The sequence below is a fragment of the Neolamprologus multifasciatus genome, chromosome 9, assembly GCF_963576455.1.
Source record: "Neolamprologus multifasciatus chromosome 9, fNeoMul1.2, whole genome shotgun sequence".
Classification (NCBI taxonomy): Eukaryota; Metazoa; Chordata; class Actinopteri; order Cichliformes; family Cichlidae; genus Neolamprologus; species Neolamprologus multifasciatus.
In genome coordinates, this window is record NC_140447.1 from 15,421,822 (window position 1) to 15,445,763 (window position 23,942).

The 23,942-nt window shown below is 41.7% G+C and overlaps 2 protein-coding genes across 3 annotated transcripts; one reads left to right on the forward strand and one right to left on the reverse strand.

Annotated features, from left to right (window-relative positions):
• The first annotated feature begins 118 nt into the window (after positions 1 to 118).
• Positions 119 to 3,820, forward strand: pdia4 (protein disulfide isomerase family A, member 4). Its single transcript, XM_085173510.1, has 10 exons — positions 119 to 357; positions 619 to 793; positions 972 to 1,177; positions 1,259 to 1,397; positions 1,486 to 1,691; positions 1,801 to 1,959; positions 2,112 to 2,263; positions 2,510 to 2,666; positions 2,784 to 3,017; positions 3,130 to 3,820. The coding sequence occupies exons 1-10, from the start codon at positions 282 to 284 to the stop codon at positions 3,543 to 3,545; spliced, it is 1,920 nt and encodes a 639-aa protein (XP_085029636.1). The 5' UTR covers positions 119 to 281; the 3' UTR covers positions 3,546 to 3,820.
• An 80-nt stretch (positions 3,821 to 3,900) lies between these two features.
• Positions 3,901 to 22,826, reverse strand: LOC146511287 (alanine aminotransferase 2-like). Of its 2 annotated transcripts, none has more exons than XM_085173514.1 (12): positions 22,680 to 22,826; positions 20,463 to 20,651; positions 15,472 to 15,561; positions 14,796 to 14,904; positions 14,480 to 14,613; positions 13,862 to 14,105; positions 12,410 to 12,489; positions 12,064 to 12,200; positions 11,506 to 11,680; positions 7,126 to 7,281; positions 6,926 to 7,038; positions 3,901 to 4,391 (listed from the first exon to the last, which is right to left on the reverse strand). In XM_085173514.1, exons 1-12 carry the CDS (start codon positions 22,695 to 22,697, stop codon positions 4,301 to 4,303), a joined length of 1,536 nt encoding a protein of 511 aa, XP_085029640.1. In that variant the 5' UTR covers positions 22,698 to 22,826; the 3' UTR covers positions 3,901 to 4,300. The 2 variants fall into 2 exon arrangements, with proteins under 2 accessions (XP_085029640.1, XP_085029641.1); XM_085173515.1 differs by lacking the exon at positions 22,680 to 22,826 and adding an exon at positions 20,744 to 20,880.
• Positions 22,827 to 23,942: the final 1,116 nt, after the last annotated feature.

The following is a 23,942-nucleotide window of genomic DNA, read 5'->3' on the forward strand; positions in this document are numbered from 1 at the left end:
GATGGCGTCCAATCACGACGTGGCAAGTCAGACAAGTTCCAGTACAGGGGAGGAGGAGCGGGTGGTGAACTGTGTGCTTTCTGAAGGGCTGGTTTGTATGAAAGGTATGCTAAAGGTTGGTGGGGCCACACATCAGTATTGATCCGGGCGGCTGGTCTGTGCAGCCCGCAGTATTTTTGATGACATTCATCAGCCTTTTTTATTAGCTAAGTTAATTAGCCGGCTACTCGTGAGCGAGCAGCAACAACGGTTGACGCGGGGCCGTATCATCTGTGGACACAATGAAGAAGCTTGCTCTGCTGCTAATTGTGCTGCTTGGCGTTGCACATTTCGCGACTGTCAGCAGATGTGAAGAGGGTGAGTGTGGGCATTTGTACAACCCTGCAGCTGAACTATTTATTGAAGTAGGAAGGTCGGTTTATTGTGTTAAAATTAACGAGCTAATTAGTGTAGTTGTGTTAGCTTGCCAGCTAACAGGACCGCTAATGTCAACACACTTGAATAAATGCACTTTAGGGTCTTCACTGAATGCACGCAAGAAATGAATCCAGGCTGTGGTGGATCTGACACGGACTGAGATCAGTGTGTGCTCTGTTTGCTTGCTTATTTGGTGTTTAGATGTTGCAGAAAGCAAAGAGGAGACTGATGAAGAGGACAGTGACGATGAAGAGGATGATGAAGACGACGATACAGAGGTGAAAGAAGAGAACGGGGTGCTGGTGCTCACCGACAACAACTTCGACACCTTCATAGAGGGCAAAGACACGGTCTTGGTGGAGTTTTACGCTCCATGGTAAGTTGGATGTGCCAAACTACTTAAATTCTTATGCGTCTGAGTGAGTTGGAGAAACAGAAGAAGCTCTGATTGTTTTCAAACTGTAACCAATGAGCCATGCAAACTTTACAGCGTGCCTCTTCCTGTCTACATCCTGTTGCATTATCTGTATCCCTTTGTTTTTGGTATACTTTAGGTGTGGTCACTGCAAGCAGTTTGCCCCAGAATATGAAAAAATTGCCCAGACGCTTAAGGAGAATGACCCTCCTATACCTGTGGCCAAAGTGGATGCGACAGTGGCCAGTGGTCTGGGGAGCAGGTTCGATGTGTCTGGGTATCCCACCATAAAGATCCTTAAAAACGGGGAGCCTGTGGACTATGACGGAGAGCGGACAGAGAAGGGTAAGAGTGGTTAGTCCAGTCTGAGCATCATTTTGTTAAACAAATGAAGCACCGGCATGGCTAATTTTCAGTTTCCTGCAGCTATTGTGGAGCGTGTTAAAGAGGTGGCTCAACCAGATTGGAAGCCCCCTCCTGAAGCCACACTGGTGCTGACCAAGGACAACTTTGATGACACTGTAAATAACGCAGACATCATCCTGGTGGAGTTCTACGCCCCATGGTGAGTCAGTTATGAAGTACTGGTTAGATGCCATAAACTGTAGATGGTCTCTGAGGGGGGGGAGTAATAAACTAATTATCACCTCCAGGTGTGGACACTGTAAGCGTCTGGCTCCAGAGTATGAGAAGGCGGCCAAGGAACTGAGCCAGCGCACTCCTCCCATCCCTCTGGCCAAGGTGGACGCCACAGAGGAAAGCGAGCTCGCCTCACGCTTCGGGGTCACCGGCTATCCCTCTCTGAAGATCTTCAGGAAGGGCAAGGTGTTTGAATACAACGGACCCAGAGAAAGAAATGGTAGGTCACAAAATGTGTCGTATGTATACTGCTGTTTGGCACAGCATGTACATTTGGCTTCTTTTCATCCTCCAACAAAGCTGATCCATGTCTTCCACCTTGTCCACAGGGATTGTTGACTATATGAGTGAGCAGGCTGGGCCACCCTCCAAGCAGGTACAGGCAGCGAAACAGATCCAGGAGCTCATCAAAGATGGTGATGATGCTGTCATAGTCGGAGTGTTTTCCAGCGAGCAGGATGCAGCCTATGACATCTACATTGAAGCTTGTAAGTAATTCCATAAAAATAGCGTACAGTTTTTTTTTTTGTTGTTTTTTTTCCCCTCGCCTCTGGGTTTTGATATCACTCATCTTCAGTTCTCTGGAGTTCTTTGGGATTTGCATATGTATTAACTGTATTCACTGCTGTTTGGCTTGCAGGTAACTCGCTAAGGGAGGACTTCACTTTCCGTCACTCCTTCAGTGCCGAAGTGGCCAAACTGCTCAAAGTTTCTCCCGGTCACGTCGTTATTGTCCAGCCTGAAAAATTCCGCTCCAAGCACGAGCCATCGTCTCACACGTTTTCAGTCAAGGTGGAGTCTTTTACTTCCAACAGATTGTTGTGACTGATTTGAATTTTGTTTCAGTGTGTATGAAACTCATCAGCATTGCAAATGGCTGTGCTTTCGTTGAGTCACCGTTGGTGCATAAATGCACTGCATCGCCTAGCAGCAGCTATCGTTTTGATTGTTGCATTACTCTGATCTGCAAATGTCAGCAGTGCTGCGTTGGTGGGGGAAAAAACATTTGACATCAACACATTCTTCTTCATAACACAGGACTCGACGGTGGTGTCTGACGTGCAAGAGTTCTTCAAAAAACATGTAATTCCTCTTGTGGGACACAGAAAACCAAGCAACGATGCTAAACGCTACACAAAAAGACCCCTGGTGGTTGTGTATTATGGCGTTGACTTCAGCTTTGACTACAGAAAAGGTGAGTAGGGTGGAGGAGTCATCTGCTTACACTTGCAACTACTGTGAATAGCAGCAACATTCATGCGGGAGGAGTTCTGTGCTGTAACACATACGCCTTGTCTCCTTTCACTTTCAGCTACACAGTTCTGGAGGGGCAAGGTGCTCGATGTAGCCAAAGACTTCCCAGAGTATACATTTGCTATCGCTGATGAGGAGGATTATGCGGAAGAGCTGAAGGGCCTGGGCCTGAGTGAGAGCGGAGAGGAAGTGAATGTGGGAATTCTGGCAGATGGAGGCAAAAAATATGCGATGGAGCCCGAGGAGTTTGACTCAGAAGTGCTGAGAGATTTTGTCGTGGCTTTTAAGAAAGGCAAGTGCTAAAAATCTGTGTGGGGTTTTTGCATGAAGGACTTAACTTGTTCATTTAGAGTTTGTATTGACAGATGTGTAAATTTCACTAAAACTCTAAATTTTGTCCACAGGAAAGCTTAAACCCATCATCAAGTCCCAGCCGGTGCCAAAGAACAACAAAGGACCTGTTAAGGTGGTTGTAGGAAAAACTTTTGACGATATCGTCATGGATACCCAGAAGGACGTCCTGATCGAGTTTTACGCCCCCTGGTGCGGCCACTGCAAGAAATTAGAGCCTGATTATTTGGCTCTGGGCAAAAAGTACAAGGGTGAGAAAAACCTGGTGATTGCCAAGATGGACGCCACAGCCAACGACGTACCCAATGACAGCTACAAAGTGGAAGGCTTCCCCACGATATATTTCGCCCCAAGCAACAAGAAGCAGAGCCCCATCAAATTCGAAGGTGGAGACAGAACAGTAGAAGGGTTCAGTAAGTTCTTGGAGGAGCACGCCACAAAGCTATCACAGAAGAGAGACGAACTTTGAACTTCCTTGGAGAAGCAGCAAAGAACTCTTACCGTGCTTGTGCAGAGTTTCAGAGGATGCTGACAAAACCTCTGGGAAGGTGAAGGGAATGCAGTAATTAAACAAAAATGGTGTTACTGATTTGCTGCCATGGTTACTTTTCAATCATCCTTTTAGTTTGTGTTCATTCCAAGATTCAGGTTTCTTGTTTCTGAAAGCATGTAAGCACTGTTCAAGATTAATCCTTTTTAAATAAAACTGAAAATGCTGGCACATTTGCAGGCCAGCGCTGAGAAGTGGCTCTTTGTGTTTGTTTAATGGATACAAGTCATGCCAGAGAATGTGTTGCAAATATAGGAACAGGCACTGCACGCAGTTTCAGAAAACAAGTGTTTGGTTTTAATTACATTTAAGAACAATTAAAACAATTACTGATACAATTGGCTACATTCTGAGACATGTGAACAGCCCAGAGAGTACGCCTCAACGTGGCAGGGGCATAAAACAACTGTTAGTTAATCAAGTAATCCCTTAAAATGAATTGGCAGGAGAGGGATGCACCAGCAGAGTAAGAAACTGCAGAGACAATCGATACTATCATCAGTTTGAACATTAAAAACCGGCAGGGCAATACTTTAAGAAAGTGCATCATGTAGTGAAACTTATTGACATCATCTTCATGTGCTGTATGAACATGAACGGGGCTTCCGCCTCAGTCACGTAAAGGTACTTAATGATACTGGCACTGAGCAGTTGGTTCTTTAGATGTGGGACCATTAAGAAAACTCTTGTGTGAAGCGCAACTGGAACTCCCGGATCTTCTGAAGTACCACCTTCAGCTTCTCAGTTGGCGGCAGGATGGTCATTCTGGACGGAGAAAAGGTGGGTTCAGATTAATGATAAAGGTATCGGTAGAGTTGCTGTAAAACTGGAAATCAGATTTACGTAATAGGACGGTGCAAACAATCAGGCTTCATCCAACACAGCTTTTTGGATCAAGGAGTATGTTAAATATTGTTGGCCACCAGTGCTACCCCTCAGCCTCCTAGTAGAGGTGCAGGTGTAGTATGCATTTGAAAATCCTAGTTCACGTTCATCTTGAGTTATCATGTTCACAATCCTGGGTGTCCACACTGCCTGCCCTGCCTGTGTGGCAGGGTGAGGATAACACCTCATCAGCTTCATACAGCTGAGAGGTAAAAACTGCAATGACTTACGCTTTTTTTCAACATGTTTTACAAACTACATTATTTTATTTTGACTACTTTGTTTTCATATAAATTCACACTTTGCTTAGACTTAAACCTGTGTGACTGTAAACTGACACAAGGTGTCACCGCTGAGCCATAAATTAGCAAGGTAAAACTTTCTCCATAGTTAAATCAAAATGTTTACATTATGAACTGACTGAGCAGGTTCGGATTGAGTTTCAGAGTGCCAGCTGCCTCTGTGCAGCACAACTGAAATTCACAGTTAGATGAGTGATAAGCTTATGAGAAACGTGTCACCGCACCCATAAGTGAGCCACAAAGTGAACAGGATCACAAACTCTCCTGAAGTCATGAAGTGTGTGTGTTTGTATTTGTAAGATAGAGAAGTTTAACTTCTCAAACTTCAGGATGGGAGGGAGACAAATAGAAGAGCAGCAGGGCAAAGGAGTAATAAAACCCAAACTTAGGTGTATTTAGATTCAGAATATTCAGCATAATGTTAGTGCAGGGCAGTAGGAGAGTTGAAAAGTTCATATTTAAAGAAAACTGTTCATGTCACAAGAGAACTTGTGATTGAGTGGAATTGGATTTGGGGATTAGCAGAGGGTGTTAGTGAGAGCACATATGCAAACAAGATGGAAATACGGGCACAGAAAGAAACGTAATGCAACATCAGAATAAACAGATATAAGTGGTCTCATGTCTCATTCTCTCTTGTTGGTGAATATATATCAATATGACTTAAAAATGAATGCAAAGTGAAATGTCCTTTTGTTTTATTTTACACCTGAAAAGTTTCAACTCTGAATGTGGACAGCGGGGGGTGGTAGTTAAGTTTGACTAGTACAAAAATTACCTCCTAATCCCTTTACCTTGACCTTGATGAAAAAATGTCATGACATCAAGGAAAGGTGTAAAATTGATAAGAAATTTGATAAGTGCATAGAGAATCAAACCGCATTAAACCACAACCGAATCAAACTAGACTAACGTCACACTGGGTGCTGTAGGGTTTAAACCAATCCACACGTTTTTACCCCACCGATTTAGTTAGGTCAAATAAATGAGAACTGATGAAAATTACTACTTCATTACAAAGGTTGGGATTTTTTAGAAAAACAAAGATATAGGGTCAGTATTCTGAGAGTACTTTAAGTTATCTAATAAAATATCAGTATCTGGTGTCCCTGTATTGATACAATATTGCCACACAAAATATCACCGCTGCATCAATTTTCCCCCCTCACCCCTAGCTTATACAGTGGAAAGGTTTGTAATAACGCAGAGCTTCTCTGGATAAACCCTGCACACCACCTCAGTCTCAGCTGATGGGACCTCACACAGAGCCTGGGAATTTGTATCAGAGACTTTGTCCTTTCATGAAAACCACTGATTCCTTTTCAGCCTCTGCTTGAACTACATTGCTGTTTTCACAAAGAAACACATACTTAAGGCCTGCGTTTACACTGTGTTATTTTGGTCCGACTCCCTCCTTCACTGGGTCTGCTGGCTTTTGAGCCACAAATCTGCTCTGCTCTGGGCACAATGCTGGTTATTATTGAAATGAACTGGCTGTGTATGTAAATTAGTACACCGTTAGTAGATGATCCTGTGATTGCGGCATCAAGCTAATTTGCCTGGCTTAGTAAATGTCCCTCATAGCCAAACAATAAAATAAATCTAAATAAATAAATAAAGTGTATTATTATTTTTTAAAGTTTTACTGCTGCAGAGTGTAAATAACTCCTCTCCAACTCCTTTTCCAGGACTTCTATGACTGAAACTTCCCACCATCTAGCTCTTATTCCATATTTTTTTATTAATTCATGATCATTCAAAAGACCCCCCCACCCCAGAAATGAACGTAAATCATACAGACACACTTTAATTATTATTGCTCACAAGTTAGATTTAGAGAGCTTACACAAATCTACATTTTTTATGCAGGGCAACAAATTGACAAGAAGGAGATTTAGTAGTTCAACTGTGGGTTTAACAGGCTTGTGTTTTTCATAATATATCAGTATTTTGTGCTACAGAAGATAATAAAGGAAACACTGGAGCTCTTTTACTCAGAGAATTCCAACAGCTCTTTCATCCATATACTTCCAGGTCACTTCTCTCACTTTGAAATCTTTCTAAGCAAAAACTATTTGAACATACTCAGCATGTGAATTTAGCCATACTGACCTGAAGTGGTAGGTTCCCTCTCTCTGACCAAAGCCACTTCCTGGTACCAGGCAGATTCCCTCCTCATCTAACAGCCTCATACAATAGAACATGTCTGGAACCAGGCCCAACTCCTGCAGACACACACACACCTTATTTATAAGCAAAATTGTCTGCACACAAGAGTAACTCAAGGGATGCAGTGGGTGTATCGAGCAGACCTTGGCTTTGTCAATGGCCTTCTGAGGTAGAGTGACGCGAGGGAAGGTGTACATGGCTCCCTGGACTGGGTTACAGGTGATACCAGGCACTGTGTTGAAGATCTGCTCTGTTAGCCGGGCCTTCTCTGCCAGAGCTGATAGCACTGCCGTCCGCTCCTGGAAGGAAAACAAAAGGTAAAACTGTCAGCATTATATGAGTGAAAGCCGTTTAAAATAAAATACAATGCTACTATGTCAGCCCATGTTCACATGATACTATGTACTGTTTTAACTTTGGCGTTCATTTGCCAGGTTTTGGTGAAGTACCAACTGTGATTATTTTGTATTCTGCATAAAATAGTAAGGAAAGATACTGGGTAGACAAAAACATGTATATCTGGTTTCAATGTGTAATTCAATTCAATTCAATTCAATTTTATTTATATAGCGCCAAATCACAACAAATGTCGCCTCAAGGCGCTTCATAGATACAGAGAAAAGCCCAACAATCATATGACCCCCTATGAGCAAGCACTTTGGCGACAGTGGGAAGGAAAAACTCCCTTTTAACAGGAAGAAACCTCCGGCAGAACCAGGCTCAGGGAGGGGCGGCCATCTGCTGCGACCGGTTGGGGTGAGAGAAGGAAGACAGGATAAAGACATGCTGTGGAAGAGAGACAGAGATTAATAACAGATACGATTCAATACAGAGAGGTCTGTTAACACATAGTGAGTGAGAAAGGTGACTGGAAAGGAAAAACTCAATGCATCATGGGAATCCCCCGGCAGCCTACATCTATTGCAGCATAACTAAGGGAGGATTCAGGGTCACCTGGTCCAGCCCTAACTATATGCTTTAGCAAAAAGGAAGGTTTTAAGCCTAATCTTAAAAGTAGAGATAGTGTCTGTCTCCTGAATCCAAACTGGAAGCTGGTTCCACAGAACAGGGGCCTGAAAACTGAAGGCTCTCCCTCCCATTCTACTTTTAAATACTCTAGGAACAACAAGTAGGCCTGCAGAGCGGGAGCGAAGTGCTCTAATAGGGTGATATGGTACTACAAGGTCATTAAGATAAGATGGGGCCTGATTATTTAAGACCTTGTATGTGAGGAGCAGGATTTTGAATTCAATTCTGGATTTAACAGGAAGCCAATGAAGGGAAGCCAAAACAGGAGAAATATGCTCTCTCCTTCTAGTCCCTGTCAGTACTCTTGCTGCAGCATTTTGGATTAACTGAAGGCTTTTCAGTGAGTTTTTTGGACATCCTGATAATAATGAATTGCAGTAGTCCAGCCTGGAAGTAATAAATGCATGAACTAGTTTTTCAGCGTCACTCTGAGACAGGATATTTCTAATTTTAGAGATGTTGCGCAAATGGAAGAACGCAGTCTTACATATTTGTTTAATATGTGCGTTGAAGGACATATCCTGGTCAAAAATGACTCCAAGGTTCCTCACAGTGTTACTGGAGGCCAAGGTAATGCCATCCAGAGTAAGAATCTGGTTAGATACCATATTTCTAAGCTTTTCAGCGCCGAGTACAATGACCTCAGTTTTATCTGAGTTAAGAAGCAGAAAGTTAGTGGCCATCCAAGTCTTTATGTCTTTAAGACATTCCTGCAGTTTAACTAATTGGTGTGTGTTATCTGGCTTCATGGACAGATAGAGCTGGGTGTCATCTGCATAGCAGTGAAAATGTATGCTATGTCTTCTAATGATGCTGCCTAGGGGAAGCATGTATAATGTAAACAGAATTGGTCCTAGCACCGAACCCTGTGGAACTCCATAATTAACCTCAGTGTGTGAAGAGGACTCTCCATTTACATGCACAAATTGGAGTCTATTAGATAGATATGATACAAACCACTGCAGTGCAATACCTGTAATACCTACAGCATGTTCTAATCGCTCTAATAGAATATTATGGTCAACAGTATCGAATGCTGCACTAAGGTCAAGAAGGACAAGCACAGAGATGAGTCCACTGTCAGAGGCCATAAGAAGATCATTTGTAACCTTCAATAAAGCTGTTTCTGTGCTGTGATGAACTCTGAAACCTGACTGAAACTCTTCAAATAAACCATTCCTCTGCAGATGATCTGTTAGCTGTTTGACAACTACTCTTTCAAGGATTTTTGATATGACAGGAAGGTTGGAGATTGGCCTATAATTAGCTAAGACTGCTGGGTCTAGAGATGGCTTTTTGAGTAAAGGTTTAACTGCAGCCACCTTGAAGGCCTGTGGTACATAGCCGATTATTAGAGATAGGTTGATCATATATAAGATCGAAGAATTAATCAATGGCAGGACTTCTTTGAGCAGTTTTGTAGGAATGGGGTCTAAAAGACACGTTGATGGTTTGGAGGAAGTAATTATTGAAGTTAACTCAGAAAGATCGATTGGAAAAAAAGAGTCTAACTTAACATCAATGGAACTAAGAGTAGCTGTAGATAATATTACATCTGTGGGATGATTATTGGTAATTTTTTCTCTAATGATAAAAATTTTATTTGTGAAGAAGTTCATGAAGTCATCACTAGTTAACGTTAAAGGGATGGTTGGCTCAACAGAGCTCTGACTTTTTGTCAGCCTGGCTACAGTGCTGAAGAGAAACCTGGGGTTGTTCTTATTTTCTTCAATCAGTGATGAGTAGTAAGCTGTTCTGGCTTTGCGGAGGGCTTTCTTATAAAGCAACAAACTATTTCTCCAGGCTAAATGATGATCCTCTAAATTTGTGACACGCCATTTCCTCTCCAGATTACGAGTCATCTGCTTTAGGGTACGTGTTTGAGAATTATACCACGGGGTCAGGTACTTCTGATTAGAGACCTTAGTTTTCACTGGAGCTACAGTATCCAGAGTCGTACGTAGTGAGGAGGTGAAATTATTAACAAGATAATCGACCTCTATTCAGGACGTAGGCTTTGAATCTAACACAAACAATCGTTTGTTTACCAGCCCCATTGTGGCCAATGGTGGCATACCTGTATGTAGCCATCCATTCATTACACAATAATTGAAGATCAGACTTTCCCACAGCTAAAACTCGCAGCTACACACTGCAACAACAAAGACAACTGAAGGTTTGCACTAGCTATGAGCACATCAATGATGATCAAGCTGTCTTTCAAGTCCTCACTGAACACATGGAGTTAATTACTCACAAAGCAGGCTGGAAAAAACAACCTAAGAGAACCTCTGTGACATTGACTTCTCTAAAAGCTACTCGGAGTCAGGTGTACCAAGTAAGGAGGTTAGATTGGAAGTGTGAGTTGCAGTAGAGGCCTTCCCAGCAAATAAAGCAACTCAAAGTTTGGTTGTGAAAGTCTGTGCCCAAGAAAGACCAGTGTGAACCGAACCTTGATTACAACAAGGTTTAAAGCATTACAGATCTCCGAAAGTTAGAAAACGATTACAAAAGCCTTCGCAAATACCTGGGTGTAATGTTCACTTTATATTTTTACGAACTGCATACAAGGAAGGTAATTCAAGACTGCTGCTAATCTCCCAGAAAAGGGTACTGAAAGATCACGCCAAGAGCACAGAGTGCAGTCTTGAAATGGGCGAAAACATAACCAAGTGTAATTCAAAAAAAGGTATGAAGCAATTTCTGCACCTTGCTAGAAGAAAACAGACTAAATAAAATGTCAATGGACAACATGAAAGAAACTACTGCTTTTCAAAAATAATGAGTTTTCAAAATATAATATTAATGTTCTATAAAACTTTTAGACAGCAAACACTTCACACTAACACCAAAAGTCCATCTTAACTCTGGATCATGAAGCATGGAGCAGAATGGTTACAGGACACTTTGCTATCTCAGAACATGAATCCCTTGGACTCATTGATGAAACAATAAAAAATTTTTACAGGCGCCTCTCGGGGCACTAGTCCATGACACATCCAAGGGTTATGTAATGCATAAACACAGTAACCAAAAGTCCAACATAAGTAAATCAACAACAATGGAAAATAATTGAAAAAGATGGAGCAGCTGAGGCGAAGTAACCAGAATAGGGCAGCTCAATCCGGACACCACAAATACTGATGAAATAACAGGAGTGTTTTTTAAGGAATGATTCAAAAACCTTTCTCATCATTGTGTAAGTCTCACAAACAGCTAAAGAGAACATCTGTGGGAGTTACCAGTTTGCATACTTGTTTAGTCAGATTGTGGTCATCTATAATTAAGACTTAATAAAGACCAGACCACAATGAGTAGTCAGTTTAAAAATCCAGAAGATGTGAAACAAAACAGCTCTGATTGTATGTTCAAATTTCAAAACCTGATCTGACTGAGTGCCACCTGAGAACTTTATCAAACCTAACACAGCTTTTGTGTGTAGATTAGGTGAGGCGATGTTTGCACTAGTTAATTCTGTTTGCATACACTCAGACCTTCATAAAAGTGGCATAAGAGGGCTCATCAGGCTGTGGGGGGTTCACCACGAGATCCAGTAGGGCCTGTCCAGGGACTGGTGGACACAGACGCACAGACACTAGTTTTATGAGTTGGGCTTTCACTTCAGGGTCCAAGTTGATGACCTCCATGTATCCTCCACGGAATCCACACCTAGAAAACAAACAGAGACAAGAAAGGTAAAGTCTGCTCTAACTGAAGGAGATGTACACGTCAGCAAGGATTAACAACTCCAAGGACCATTTTCAGCTGCCCTGTGGGGTTTTCATGCTTGTTTATTGGTTTTAGTTGAGGTGCATTACTAATAAGCATCTGTAAAACTCAACCATAAACCCACTGTCAATCAAGTCAATTTCACTTAACCAGATTCTGATAAATGTAAAATTTTACATTGTGTATATGTAACAAAATTATTATTTTTTTAGTGTATTTTAATCTTGTTTACTGCTTCCACTCATATTTACTGGCTTTCACTTTTTTTTCTTTATACTTATGGCGTGTGCATGTGTGTGGCTGTATCTGTGTGAGATACTCACTCTCCCATGTAACATTTGGAAGTGGAGTGGAACGAAGCCATCTCCACTGTGTTTGAGTACTCCGGTCCCATCTCAAACAGAACTTTCTTAAAAGAGTGAAACTGGCAGCCCTCTGCGTATACATTATCCTGGTAGACCTAAAAAAAATAAACATGGCTTTATTAACATTAATAACACTTCATTATATTTATAAACATCAAAGACATTTTTCTCACACCCTTTTGGTGTATATGATAAAATATTAGCAAAGTAAATGAAACAACTGCTGCAGTGCAGTAAGTTTGAAAGAAATCTTTAAAGCGTAAAAGTTTGCACTCTGACACAAAACAGAATGTTAAATACGTACTTCATCGGCCATGAGGAAGAGATGTTCCTCTTTGGCAAATCGGATCACATCTTCGATGCACTGCCTGCTCTGGACCTGACCTGTCACACAGGGCAGATAGTTTGATAATTAGGAGAAGTGTGTGAAGACAGAGAGAATAAACGAAATGTCTTTGAAGTGTTAACTGTCCAAGATCAAATATTATGGTTAACTAGGTTTGGTTTTGGTCCACACATACACAACAAGACTCTAAAACATCAGCAGCTCCTTAATGTCACATGGAGAAACTGCAAAGAGGTGTACCACTAACTTTCTGCTTCTTAACTCAGATAAAACTGAGGTCATTGTACTCGGCGCTGAAAAGCTTAGAAATATGGTATCTAACCAGATTCTTACTCTGGATGGCATTACCTTGGCCTCCAGTAACACTGTGAGGAACCTTGGAGTCATTTTTGACCAGGATATGTCCTTCAACGCACATATTAAACAAATATGTAAGACTGCGTTCTTCCATTTGCGCAACATCTCTAAAATTAGAAATATCCTGTCTCAGAGTGACGCTGAAAAACTAGTTCATGCATTTATTACTTCCAGGCTAGACTACTGCAATTCATTATTATCAGGATGTCCAAAAAACTCACTGAAAAGCCTTCAGTTAATCCAAAATGCTGCAGCAAGAGTACTGACAGGGACTAGAAGGAGAGAGCATATTTCTCCTGTTTTGGCTTCCCTTCATTGGCTTCCTGTTAAATCCAGAATTGAATTCAAAATCCTGCTCCTCACATACAAGGTCTTAAATAATCAGGCCCCATCTTATCTTAATGACCTTGTAGTACCATATCACCCTATTAGAGCACTTCGCTCCCGCTCTGCAGGCCTACTTGTTGTTCCTAGAGTATTTAAAAGTAGAATGGGAGGGAGAGCCTTCAGTTTTCAGGCCCCTCTTCTGTGGAACCAGCTTCCAGTTTGGATTCAGGAGACAGACACTATCTCTACTTTTAAGATTAGTCTTAAAACCTTCCTTTTTGCTAAAGCATATAGTTAGGGCTGGACCAGGTGACCCTGAATCCTCCCTTAGTTATGCTGCAATAGATGTAGGCTGCCGGGGGATTCCCATGATGCATTGAGTTTTTCCTTTCCAGTCACCTTTCTCACTCACTATGTATTAACAGACCTCTCTGTATTGAATCGTATCTGTTATTAATCTCTGTCTCTCTTCCACAGCATGTCTTTATCCTGTCTTCCTTCTCTCACCCCAACCGGTCGCAGCAGATGGCCACCCCTCCCTGAGCCTGGTTCTGCCGGAGGTTTCTTCCTGTTAAAAGGGAGTTTTTCCTTCCCACTGTCGCCAAAGTGCTTGCTCATAGGGGGTCATATGATTGTTGGGCTTTTCTCTGTATCTATGAAGCGCCTTGAGGCGACATTTGTTGTGATTTGGCGCTATATAAATAAAATTGAATTGAATTGAATTACCAGTGGGGTTTCCGGGGTTGATGATGCAGAGGACACGAGGATTGCAGTGCTCCCTCGCGGCACTGAGCGCTCTCCTGAGCTCTGTGATGTTCAGGCTCCAACAGTTGTCTTCGTCCAGGTAGTAATTTATCTGGACAGCGCCCAGGTCTGCCAGGGCAGCTGAGTACAGAGGGTACTGGGGGATGGAGATCATCACTCCTGTTCGGTCACAACCCTCCCCACACACCAGCAACTTCAATATGGTCTTGGATTGGAAGGTGTAAAGAGAAAAAGGAGAACAGAGTGGAGTGGCGTTATTATGGAGACTATGTATGGACTGTTGGGTTAATTGTGTATATTAAAAAGAAGAGTACAAACAATCAATTTTGTTGGGAGACAAACTTTAACACCTACATAGAAACATATTGGGGAAAAACAAGTTTCATACTGCAGGATCTTTAGTGCAGGAGTCATTCAGCAGCCTGATTGGGTTGCATAAAAGTGAGACAGACAAAGGTCTGTGGGTGGAGTAGTATTAGAGATGTACAAAGTACAGATAAGTATATATTTAACAAAAGCTGACTAAAGCACCTGTCCTCAGTTGCCATTTGTACAGCAGCAAAATGAGTCAGCACATACCACAATGGCATCGCTGGCCCCAGTGGAGAGGTAGATGTTGTCGGGGTTGGAGGGGATGCCACCGTCTCTTTTCTCGATGTAGCGCGCCACATCCTGACGGATGCACTCGATCCCCTGGCTAGCACTGTAGGCCCCTAATGATATGACACTGAACTTTGTTTAACAAGTAACATATTTAGTTGACCAGTTTACACAGAGATCAGACTGTCCAAATTAATTATTGATAAGCAGACAAATAGACGTAGATGCTAGTGACATAGGTGCTGAAGCCTGGGACAGAGAATGTGGTTGGTGTAGTGAGGGGGAGTTGTCTGACCTATACTGTGGCCTCCGCAGGCCTCAAGAATGCGCCGTGCTCTTTGCTTGGCGTCCTCAGGAAACTTGCTATCTTCCAACAGTGCTGGATAAGAGCAGAGAGCCAAGACCTGAGAGGAAAAGAACAAAAATCGCTACATGTCCCACAACTGTGACCACTGTGACTTATTCAATCTGTAATTATTTACAAAGTTAAGCATTTATTGTTCATGTTGTTTAATTTTAAATCCAATATCGAAAGTTACACTATAATGCCACAATTAAGCTTCTATTTGAGTACTTTTATCTCAGTGCTGAAAGTACTGTGTATATGACATAGACATCTATGGCTTTTGGGCATCTGGGGGAAACCCAGAGGCCCAAGGAGAACATGGAAGCTTCATATGGTTTAAACTGAGAACCTTCTTGCTGTGAGGTGACGGTGCTAGCCACTGCACCACCATGCTACACCAGTTTCATAATATATGACCTAAATTGCAAGACTAACAAGGAGCTGGCCACTAAATATTTCTTCAGCGGGGATGTGTTGCTTCAACGTTATTTTGTATGTGGTTTTAGGGTTGTTTTGGGTTTTCTGTCATACAGTTTTGTTTCCTTCTGTAATTATGAGTGCGTCCTACTTAGCAAAAACACAGGCATTAACAGATTGTAAGCTTTAAGCAAGAGAGTGGTCTAACCTGTCTGAAAAATGTGATTGGTTTCTGACCCATAGCGTGGGCGTCACCTATGTTGGCCTTGATGACTTCTGTGAAAGGTTTCTTCACTCCCTGGAACAAAACAGAGAAAGGTACCTGATATAAGTGACTGAGCAAAGTGTGAAAAAAAAATCTTTGCATTGTTAATTCTAGGAACATATGCTCACCAAACTTGTTTGGACATGTAAAAAAGGAGTAAGTGAGGAGGAAACAAGTGAGCAAAGGTAAAGCAGAAACGTTACTGTTTTCCCTGTCTTTTTCTCCGTCCCTTCTTTTGATTGCTTCCAACATCAATCATGGTTAAAATGATTATGGTTATTACATCATAACTGACATCTGGAGAAGAGCAGATGAGAAGCATACCCGGCATAAGAGACTCTTTGTAGGGAGAGATTAAAACTAAGACTCATAGGAAGCAGGATTGAGAATTGCAAAGTAACTCCAAAGGGTACATTATAAATCACCTTTGCTGTGCTCCTAATCTGAGCAACCTCAGGTTATAGCTTACAAGCATATAACTGATTACTACACATAAAACCTCAAACTACTAAATAATGAAGTCTGTATGAGAACGGGATCACCATTTCAACACGATCACAAGAGAAGGTTTTCTTTCTGACAAGCATATACATGACAGACATTTAGTCACCAGTCCTGAGCGCTAGCATTTCTTTGCCCTTTAAGCACTGGTATTGTCATGTAATCCTTTAAGGCAATAAAAGCTTGTACTTGCTGACACCATAAGAGTAGAAAGCAAGCCAAGCAAGAATTATGTTTTTTTTATGTTTACTTCCACCCAAGAATGTTTAACAGAGCCAGGGGTTCAAATGTACAGGCTATACTTGTCTCAGGAGCTGTAAGAATACATGTAATCATTAATGAACACACTAATGTCATGGAATTTACAACTGCAGTTAAAGTCAGTCACCTTATCCTTCGATATTGTTAATCTTATCTTCTTTTTTCATCTGCAATGTTTGCTTTTGGTTCTGGTTTTAGCTGCAGTGCCTTTAACTTTTAAGCAGCGTTGTATTTTTCATTTTCCCTATTTGGTTTGCTCTTCTTTTGAAAATTGTGAGGTTATCGGGAGTCAGATCATGGTGGCAGCAGACCAAGAAGGATATTCTAGAGGCCCTTACCCCCAGCAACACTTTCCATTTGCTCCTGGGGGATTCCGAGGCATTCCCAGGCCTGATGAGATAATCTCTCAAATCAGAAGTCCTTGTATTCATCTCACATAGAGCTTTTTGTCCCCTCAAAAACCTCACATGGATCTTCTCACCATTAGAAGTTTTTGTTTTACAAAGGCTCTGGTACAGACTGTAGTTTGGGCTGCAGCGCAAAAGTGCTGGCCTGGAAGGGCACAGTCCTGCTGCCAGAGCTACCAGACACACAAAAACGTAATTTGCTTTTGTTGATGTTGGGGTTTCACTCACAAATTGCAGGCTGAATCCAATTATAAGACACTCTTGAATCCTCTTCATTTCATTCCTCTATTTATCCAAACCATTTTCTGCTTCTGTCCACCTCATTGTCCACCTTCATTTTATTTGAGCCCTTCCTCGTCAACTATTTCACCTAACCAAATTATGCACACGCTGGTCTGGAGCCCATTTGTCTATTTACTGATCACAACATGCACCACCCTTTGCTGCTAATTAGAGGAGGACATGTGATAACAGATATCCTCTGTTACTTTGGACAGCCTGGGCCAGTCATAAAACTAAAATGAAAACTGTACTAAGCCTTCACTGAAGGTTTGTCTGAAATACAATTAGAAAACTGCAAATCCCCAGTTTGTATTGCATTGTGATATAAACACAACTACATAGTACATCCACACTTCACTGAAAGGGGAACAGTGGTATATCCTTTTTCATAACTGTGGGTAAGAGGCAGGGTACATCCTAGACCAGTCACCAAACCATCAAGAGAGACAACCACACATTCTCATTTGATGCCTATAGCCAATTTAGAAATCCATTTAACCTGAGAAGCATTTGTTTGGACTATGGGAGGAAGTCATGCAAGCACAGAGTGAACATGCAGTACACAAAAAGGCCCCAGCGTACCAGGAGGCTCAGCCCAGGAATGTTCTTGTCGTGAAGCGACAGTACCCGTGCACTGCTGTGTGCCCATTTAACTTTACCAAACACTTCCACAAGTGCCCTTTAATTAGCATTTCAGGCGAGGATACAACATTTTATTATCTAGTAATACAATTTCTTTAAAAAAACCCAAAGGACATAAAAAGTAAAAAATCCACAGAGCAGTTCCAGAAGTACATCTGGAGCTTACTGCACCCTGTTTATGTAAACTGTCTTTGTGGTTCTGAAATTCAGGACATGCTGTTCTCATTGTGCTGGCTTGCACCAATTCTTGCACCTCCCATAAAATCTTGGGAACTTGTTTTGTTTTCTGCAGAACTGCAGCCACTGTCTATTCTGAAACCTGCCTCAGATGGGTTCTACACAGCTTTCCCTATATGTAATTCCTCACCTCACTTGAAAGAGATTTTGGACTTTCTCCAGTGAAAAGCATCAGGTTTGAACATATTAACCATTTTTTAAGATAATTAAGACAAAACAGAAGATTTCTGTTAACCAAAATAACCAAAAGGATCATTTTAATCTATGAAAATTATTGGGCATTGTTTTTATCATGATGAAATAATGTTACGCTTCACTGCATTTCTAAATAGCTACAGAAAGAAACCAAAAATTGCTGGTAAACTCAACCCAACATTCATTTGGGGTCTTATTTACTTCTCAACATTCATCAAAATAAGTGGACTATATTGTGGTAATATACACCTTACGGCTTCTCAGGACAGCTTTATTCTTATACTGTCGAGTCCTGTAGTTTAAGTTCTCCTTTGGGTCAAACAACTACATACACACAACAAACAAACTGCTGTTTACATTATTCTTGCCATGATTCACTGTGCTCTACATGACAAAATAGCAAGCAACCAGCCTCTAAGTTCAACTGAAAGTGTTTTCCTTGAAACCAAGTCCCTATTAGTCATTTTTGTGTCCTTGAATAATATCAAGAGCAAGTTCTCGAATGTGCTTTGAGTTAGGATTTTGTCAGATAAGAGCTTGATTGGAATCTAAGTAACGGGATGCTTTTCCTTTTCCTTTTTAGCCCCCATTCTCGAGCAACAAAGAGACTGCTGTTCTCCGGGTAGAATAGGAGCCAGTTGGTTCCTCGGCTCGCTGCTTCGTTTCTCCTGCTCAGTCAGCACCAGGTGAATATTACGCAGGCCAGACCTGCAGACCAGGCCAAGAAAGCCTGTGGGACAACAGGCCTGACAGTCATCGTGAATGTTATTTCACTTACAACAGCTCTAGTTTGGACTCTTGGTTCTCTATGCTTAACTGCATAGAGCGCCTTGAGGCGACTTTTGTTGTGATTTGGCGCTATATAAATAAAATTGAATTGAATTGAACTGTGCTAGAGTAACTGGAACACGGATCATTCAAGCTATAACTGAGGCAAAGTGGAAAATAACCTTGTTGCTTTAATCATGTGGTTTATCAAAGTCAATTTTACTGAAATGCACTCAATGTCCATTTCAGTAAAAGAAAATTAAAGAACTGTTTACAGTAATAGATGGGCTCTTTTTCCCCGTTCTACTGGTGTATTGTCACCCTTTTATTATGACAGGAAGTGCAGAACTGCCAGAAGCTGAGGTTCACGCCTGAATTAGTACTGTGGGCACTGTTCTGCCAGATGTGTGGGTCATTATCACACAGACGCACACACGCATAATATCTGCTGAGTTGTCAGTAAGTGTTCCAGTTAAAAGATTTGACAGGAAGCTCACCAATAGATGATGAGTCAACTTTGTCATGACTTCTGGGAAAAGTTTTTTGGCAGGATTTGCTTTGGCTTCAATAAGCAAAGAAAAAAAAATTGACAACCAGAGAAGTGAGGCCGCCTTTCCACAGAACTGGGGGGGGCTGCTTGTTATAAGGCTCCTTGCACAGAAAGGCCTCTGAGGCTGCTGGGCCTCACAGCTGCAGCTCAGTTCAATGAAAACGCTCCCTCGCGTGCAGAAGGGAGGTGGGTAAACCCAGAAAGAAACAAAGGAGGACAGAGAGTGCAGCCTCTCCTCTTACGTAATAACCCTTTGTATTATACACATCCTTTTGGATCCTTTGGCCGCCCCTGGCAAGATGAGAGCAAAGTGTACTCAAAGAAGGCCAGAGCTGTCCCCGCAGGCTCATCACGTGTCTCATGAAGAGGACATAACTGCAGAGCCGAGGGTTGCGTTACAGCTTTCAGAAGACAGCTTGTTCAGCCTACGCGTCCTTCCTAAGGGAAGCACAGTAAATCAATATTGCCCTGTTGAATGAAAGACGAGCAGAGGGCAACAAGCTCATCGTGGCGCATGCAAACACTTTGAATGCTGACCTGCCCTGAATGTCCTGCTTCCACTCCCTGAGCCAGTCAGCAAAAGTCAAGCATCTCATGCACAAAGCCTGCCCTGAATTATTATTTTGTAACTGTATCTGGAGGAAACAGAGTCGGGAAATGACACTTTTTACTTACTGTGTGCCAAAATCTAATATGAGGCAATCTTAATAATTTCTGGGCTTATATATAAAGGGGGTATTTCCAACAGGTGTGACCTATGACGGCTGTGTAGAGTTAGATTCCAGCTGTTTAATAGTTTCAACAGCTGGGTATGTACATAACTGCATAACCATGTCTCCCCCTTGGCTAAAACAAACAAAAAAATAAAAAAGAAACAACAAACAATTTTTTTAAAAAAACAAACAAAAAAAACACGGGAAATATGATTTAACACTTAAAAAACACGTTAGAACCCGCACTTTAAAGCACATAGCTTTAAATTAACAAACCATTCTTTTGAAACCCAACTCCCTCCTGAGTGCCACCTCAGCGATACTCTTAACTCAGTTCGCGCTTTTCTCCTGCTTTGTCCAACTTTGGCTCCACTTTACCTCCTTCAGCTCCTTCTCTATCTGCACCGCCCGCTGGACGATGGGTCCGCGGACCGCGTACTCCACCCGCTTAACGTTGGGGTTCATGCTGTCCAAAGTCAGCACCCTGCCCCGGTGCGGGACCCCGTTCACTGCCTGCTGGGACATGTTTGTTATGTCACGAGCGCACCGTTGAAGCTGAAGCGTTATCTGGAAGATGAAAAAGAAAGAAAAAAAAGATAGGTTCAGCAATTAGACGCTCCTAGCTGCACGGGGAGCAGATAAAGTATATCAGCAGTTACCAGTTGTTCAGCGGGGATGTTGTCAGAAAAGTTTCCGTGTTTACTTTTCCTTCCAAGCCCCTTTCCTTTAAGCTTCAACTGACACGCGAGCCTCTGCACCCTGGGTGTTTGTATTCCCCCCCCCCCCCTCCCCGGGCCGCCCTGTGCTGCCCCGCCTTCGCGCGCTGTCGCTTGCGATTGGCTGGATTTCCTAACCGCGACTGAAGTCAGCGTCTAGCGGCGCTGACCGGCGCCGTGTCAAACAGCAAATTTTGTTATCGATCCGATACCAAGTGAATACGGTGCAGGTCCTGCCGATACCAATACCAATACTTTTAACCTATAAAGGCAGCTTATGTAGGGGAGCGTGACAGTGTGTTGTGTGACAGTGACATTTTAATGATTACAAAGTTTTTGTGATTTCCACTTTCCACAAAAATTGGATATTTAAAAAAAAATTGAGACTGAGCTTGCAAAGAAAAGCATCTGGGCTTCTTTAAGTTGCTTGAAGACGTTTCACCTCTCATCTTCTTCTGAAGCTTCTTCAGTTCTAAGGTCAAATGGTGGGAAGTCCCAGATTTAAACCTAGTGGGAGTATCCCCCCACAGAGGGACAAAAGGACCCCCTGATGAGCCAGGGTGTGAAAATGGGTGTGGGTCCCAGCCAGGGTTTCAGGTGAGCTCATTGTTAAACCTGGCCCCCCACCTTATCATGTGAATTCAGGAATTCGCATGATATCATGCAAAAGCAACTTAAAGAAGTCCAGACGCTTTTCTTTGCAAGCTAATTTGACTACTATGACCTGGATGACTGAGAACCTTCACAGACATTTTTTGAGACTCTAAATCGCTTTGGGTTAGTGTTTGCTATGTATATAGGTTAAAGACTATACAGTCAGCACAAAAAGGCTAATAAATGTTTCACAATGCATGTTTGAGCTCTATTTTTCCATTTAAACAAATAATTTATTTAAGAAAATTTAATGGGCAACATACTGTATTGGAGAATAGAAGCAAAGTATCGATCCTATTCTCCAAAAGTTGATTCTGTTCATCTGGACATAGCGTTTTGTGGGAGAAACGTTTCATCACTCATCCAGGTGACTTCTTCAGTCTCAGCTGACTGCAGGTTTCCCCAATCTTATAAACTGTACATTGCATAATGACTGAAACTACCCCAGTCAAGGAACAATGGGCTGGGAGGTCCAGTTTTGTGTGAGAAATGAACAGAATCAACTTTTGGAGATTTACTTACCTGGATGACTGAGCATGCATCAAGATATCGATCCCATTGCGTCAGTATCAATCCAATACCGATGCCAGCGTTGGCATCAGCTTCAGTTGCCTTTTGCTTCCACGTTTTTACAGTTATTCTTAATTGTTATGCATCGGGAAGTATTTATTTAAAGTTAAAGCATGAACAAATAAACAAGTAAGTAGCATTTAACGTCGCTAGCAAGCAGCGGCTAATTTACGTTAAGAGACAATGTTAGCGCGTGCAAGTCCGAACCAATGTTGGCCACCTAAATAACAGTGACGAATAAATGGATGGTAAAAGAGTGCACAAAGTACAGCCCAAGTTCTTTAATAAGGAGACTTTTCTTCCTTTCTTTGTCCTGCTTGAGAGTGTGGCTTGTCCAGTAGAAGAAGCCCTTTGGAAGATGTTAGTTTGCTAGTTGTATTGGCTGAAGACAAGCAGCACAGCTTAAAAGAAAGAAAAAGCACTAAAGGTTAAGTCAAGGTCAAAGTTCCCACATTAAAGCGGTTTTCTTTTCTTTCTTTTTTTTAAAAAAAAAAACAACAACAACTGAACTGTATAATTAGAAAAGAGCTAAGCAATAAGCACCATTCCCAACTGTTATAAAGTCATATTTATGCTAGGTTCTCAAAACTGGCTGACTAACTCGCCTGGGATAGACTCTGGCGTGTTGTATATGCTGTAGAAATACTTTATTTACCTTGGACGTGGACTTCATCCGGACGATGGCTCTGTTATCATGCGAAAACCGTAATCTCTACTTTGTAAAATCTTACAAGACTAGTCCAATTTATTAAATGTCCTTCTTGAGTATCCGCTGCTGTGATCAATGTGGAGCAAAACAGTAGAGCAACATGAAGAAGCCACTATCTGATTTTTAGTACAGTTAATCAATAACCAGACAGTATTTAATAAACAACTTTTTGAATGATCTGTTCATAATGTAGGCCAGTGTACAACTGCAGTTACAATAGTTGTTAACAACATATAATAACTAGTTTCAGTTTTAAGTTATTTTACTTAGGTTTGTGTTTAAAAATAATAATATTAATACAAATACGTTTTAGTTTTACAGATCCGTGTCAATCACACATCATACAATCAAACATCTAACTTCTATTTTTATTTCTCTCATTCAGAAAATTCTTGCTGAAAACAAAAACTTGGGTTTTAATTGGGTGATTTGCTGTGGGTTCACCACTGGACAACAGTGTAATATCAGCCATACAGTGGCCCTGCTCTGAAGCAGAGATTTTGACTCGATATAGCAGGTGAAGCAGGCCTGGCTTTTCTTACAGTGAGGTGTCCCAGACAGCCATTACAGGTTGACAGTCAGCATACCAGGACCCCGATTGTCAAGCAGATAAATGAAATGCAGGTTTCATTAATTTTATTACGTAGCGTTTCTAGCTCTTAAAAAAAATCCATAAAAGAGGTATACTGCTACAGTGAATGTAACGACAGAGTAACTATTAAAGTATTATGTTGTCAGCTCAGAATGGAAACTTCTTTGCCGGAGGGAGAGAGTGAGATTAATGCTGTCTGTGTCATTTTAACAGTATCATTTCTATTGGATTGTTGATGAATAATGCCCTGTATTATGACGGACATTAAGTGCAATAGCAACAGCTAACTTATAGAAAACAAGACTTCTAAAGAGGGTTTTGGGCAAGAGTTTTGAAAATTTTCTTTTTTTTTTTGTTACACTGGAAACTGGCTGCTTTTTCAGTCATCTTGAGTCCAGTCCTTGTACCTTCACATTTTCATAAGAATGTGTTTGTTTGTTGAACAACTTAACACTGACCTACAAATCATTCAACTCTGAAAACGGTCACAAAGCCCATCATTTGTTACATCAACATATGAAATGCCAAAGATAACACAGTTTGAAAGGCATAAAACTGTGCCAAGAAGGTCATTTTCAAAGAGCTCTTAGTTTGAAACTTGGCATCTTTCAGCATGG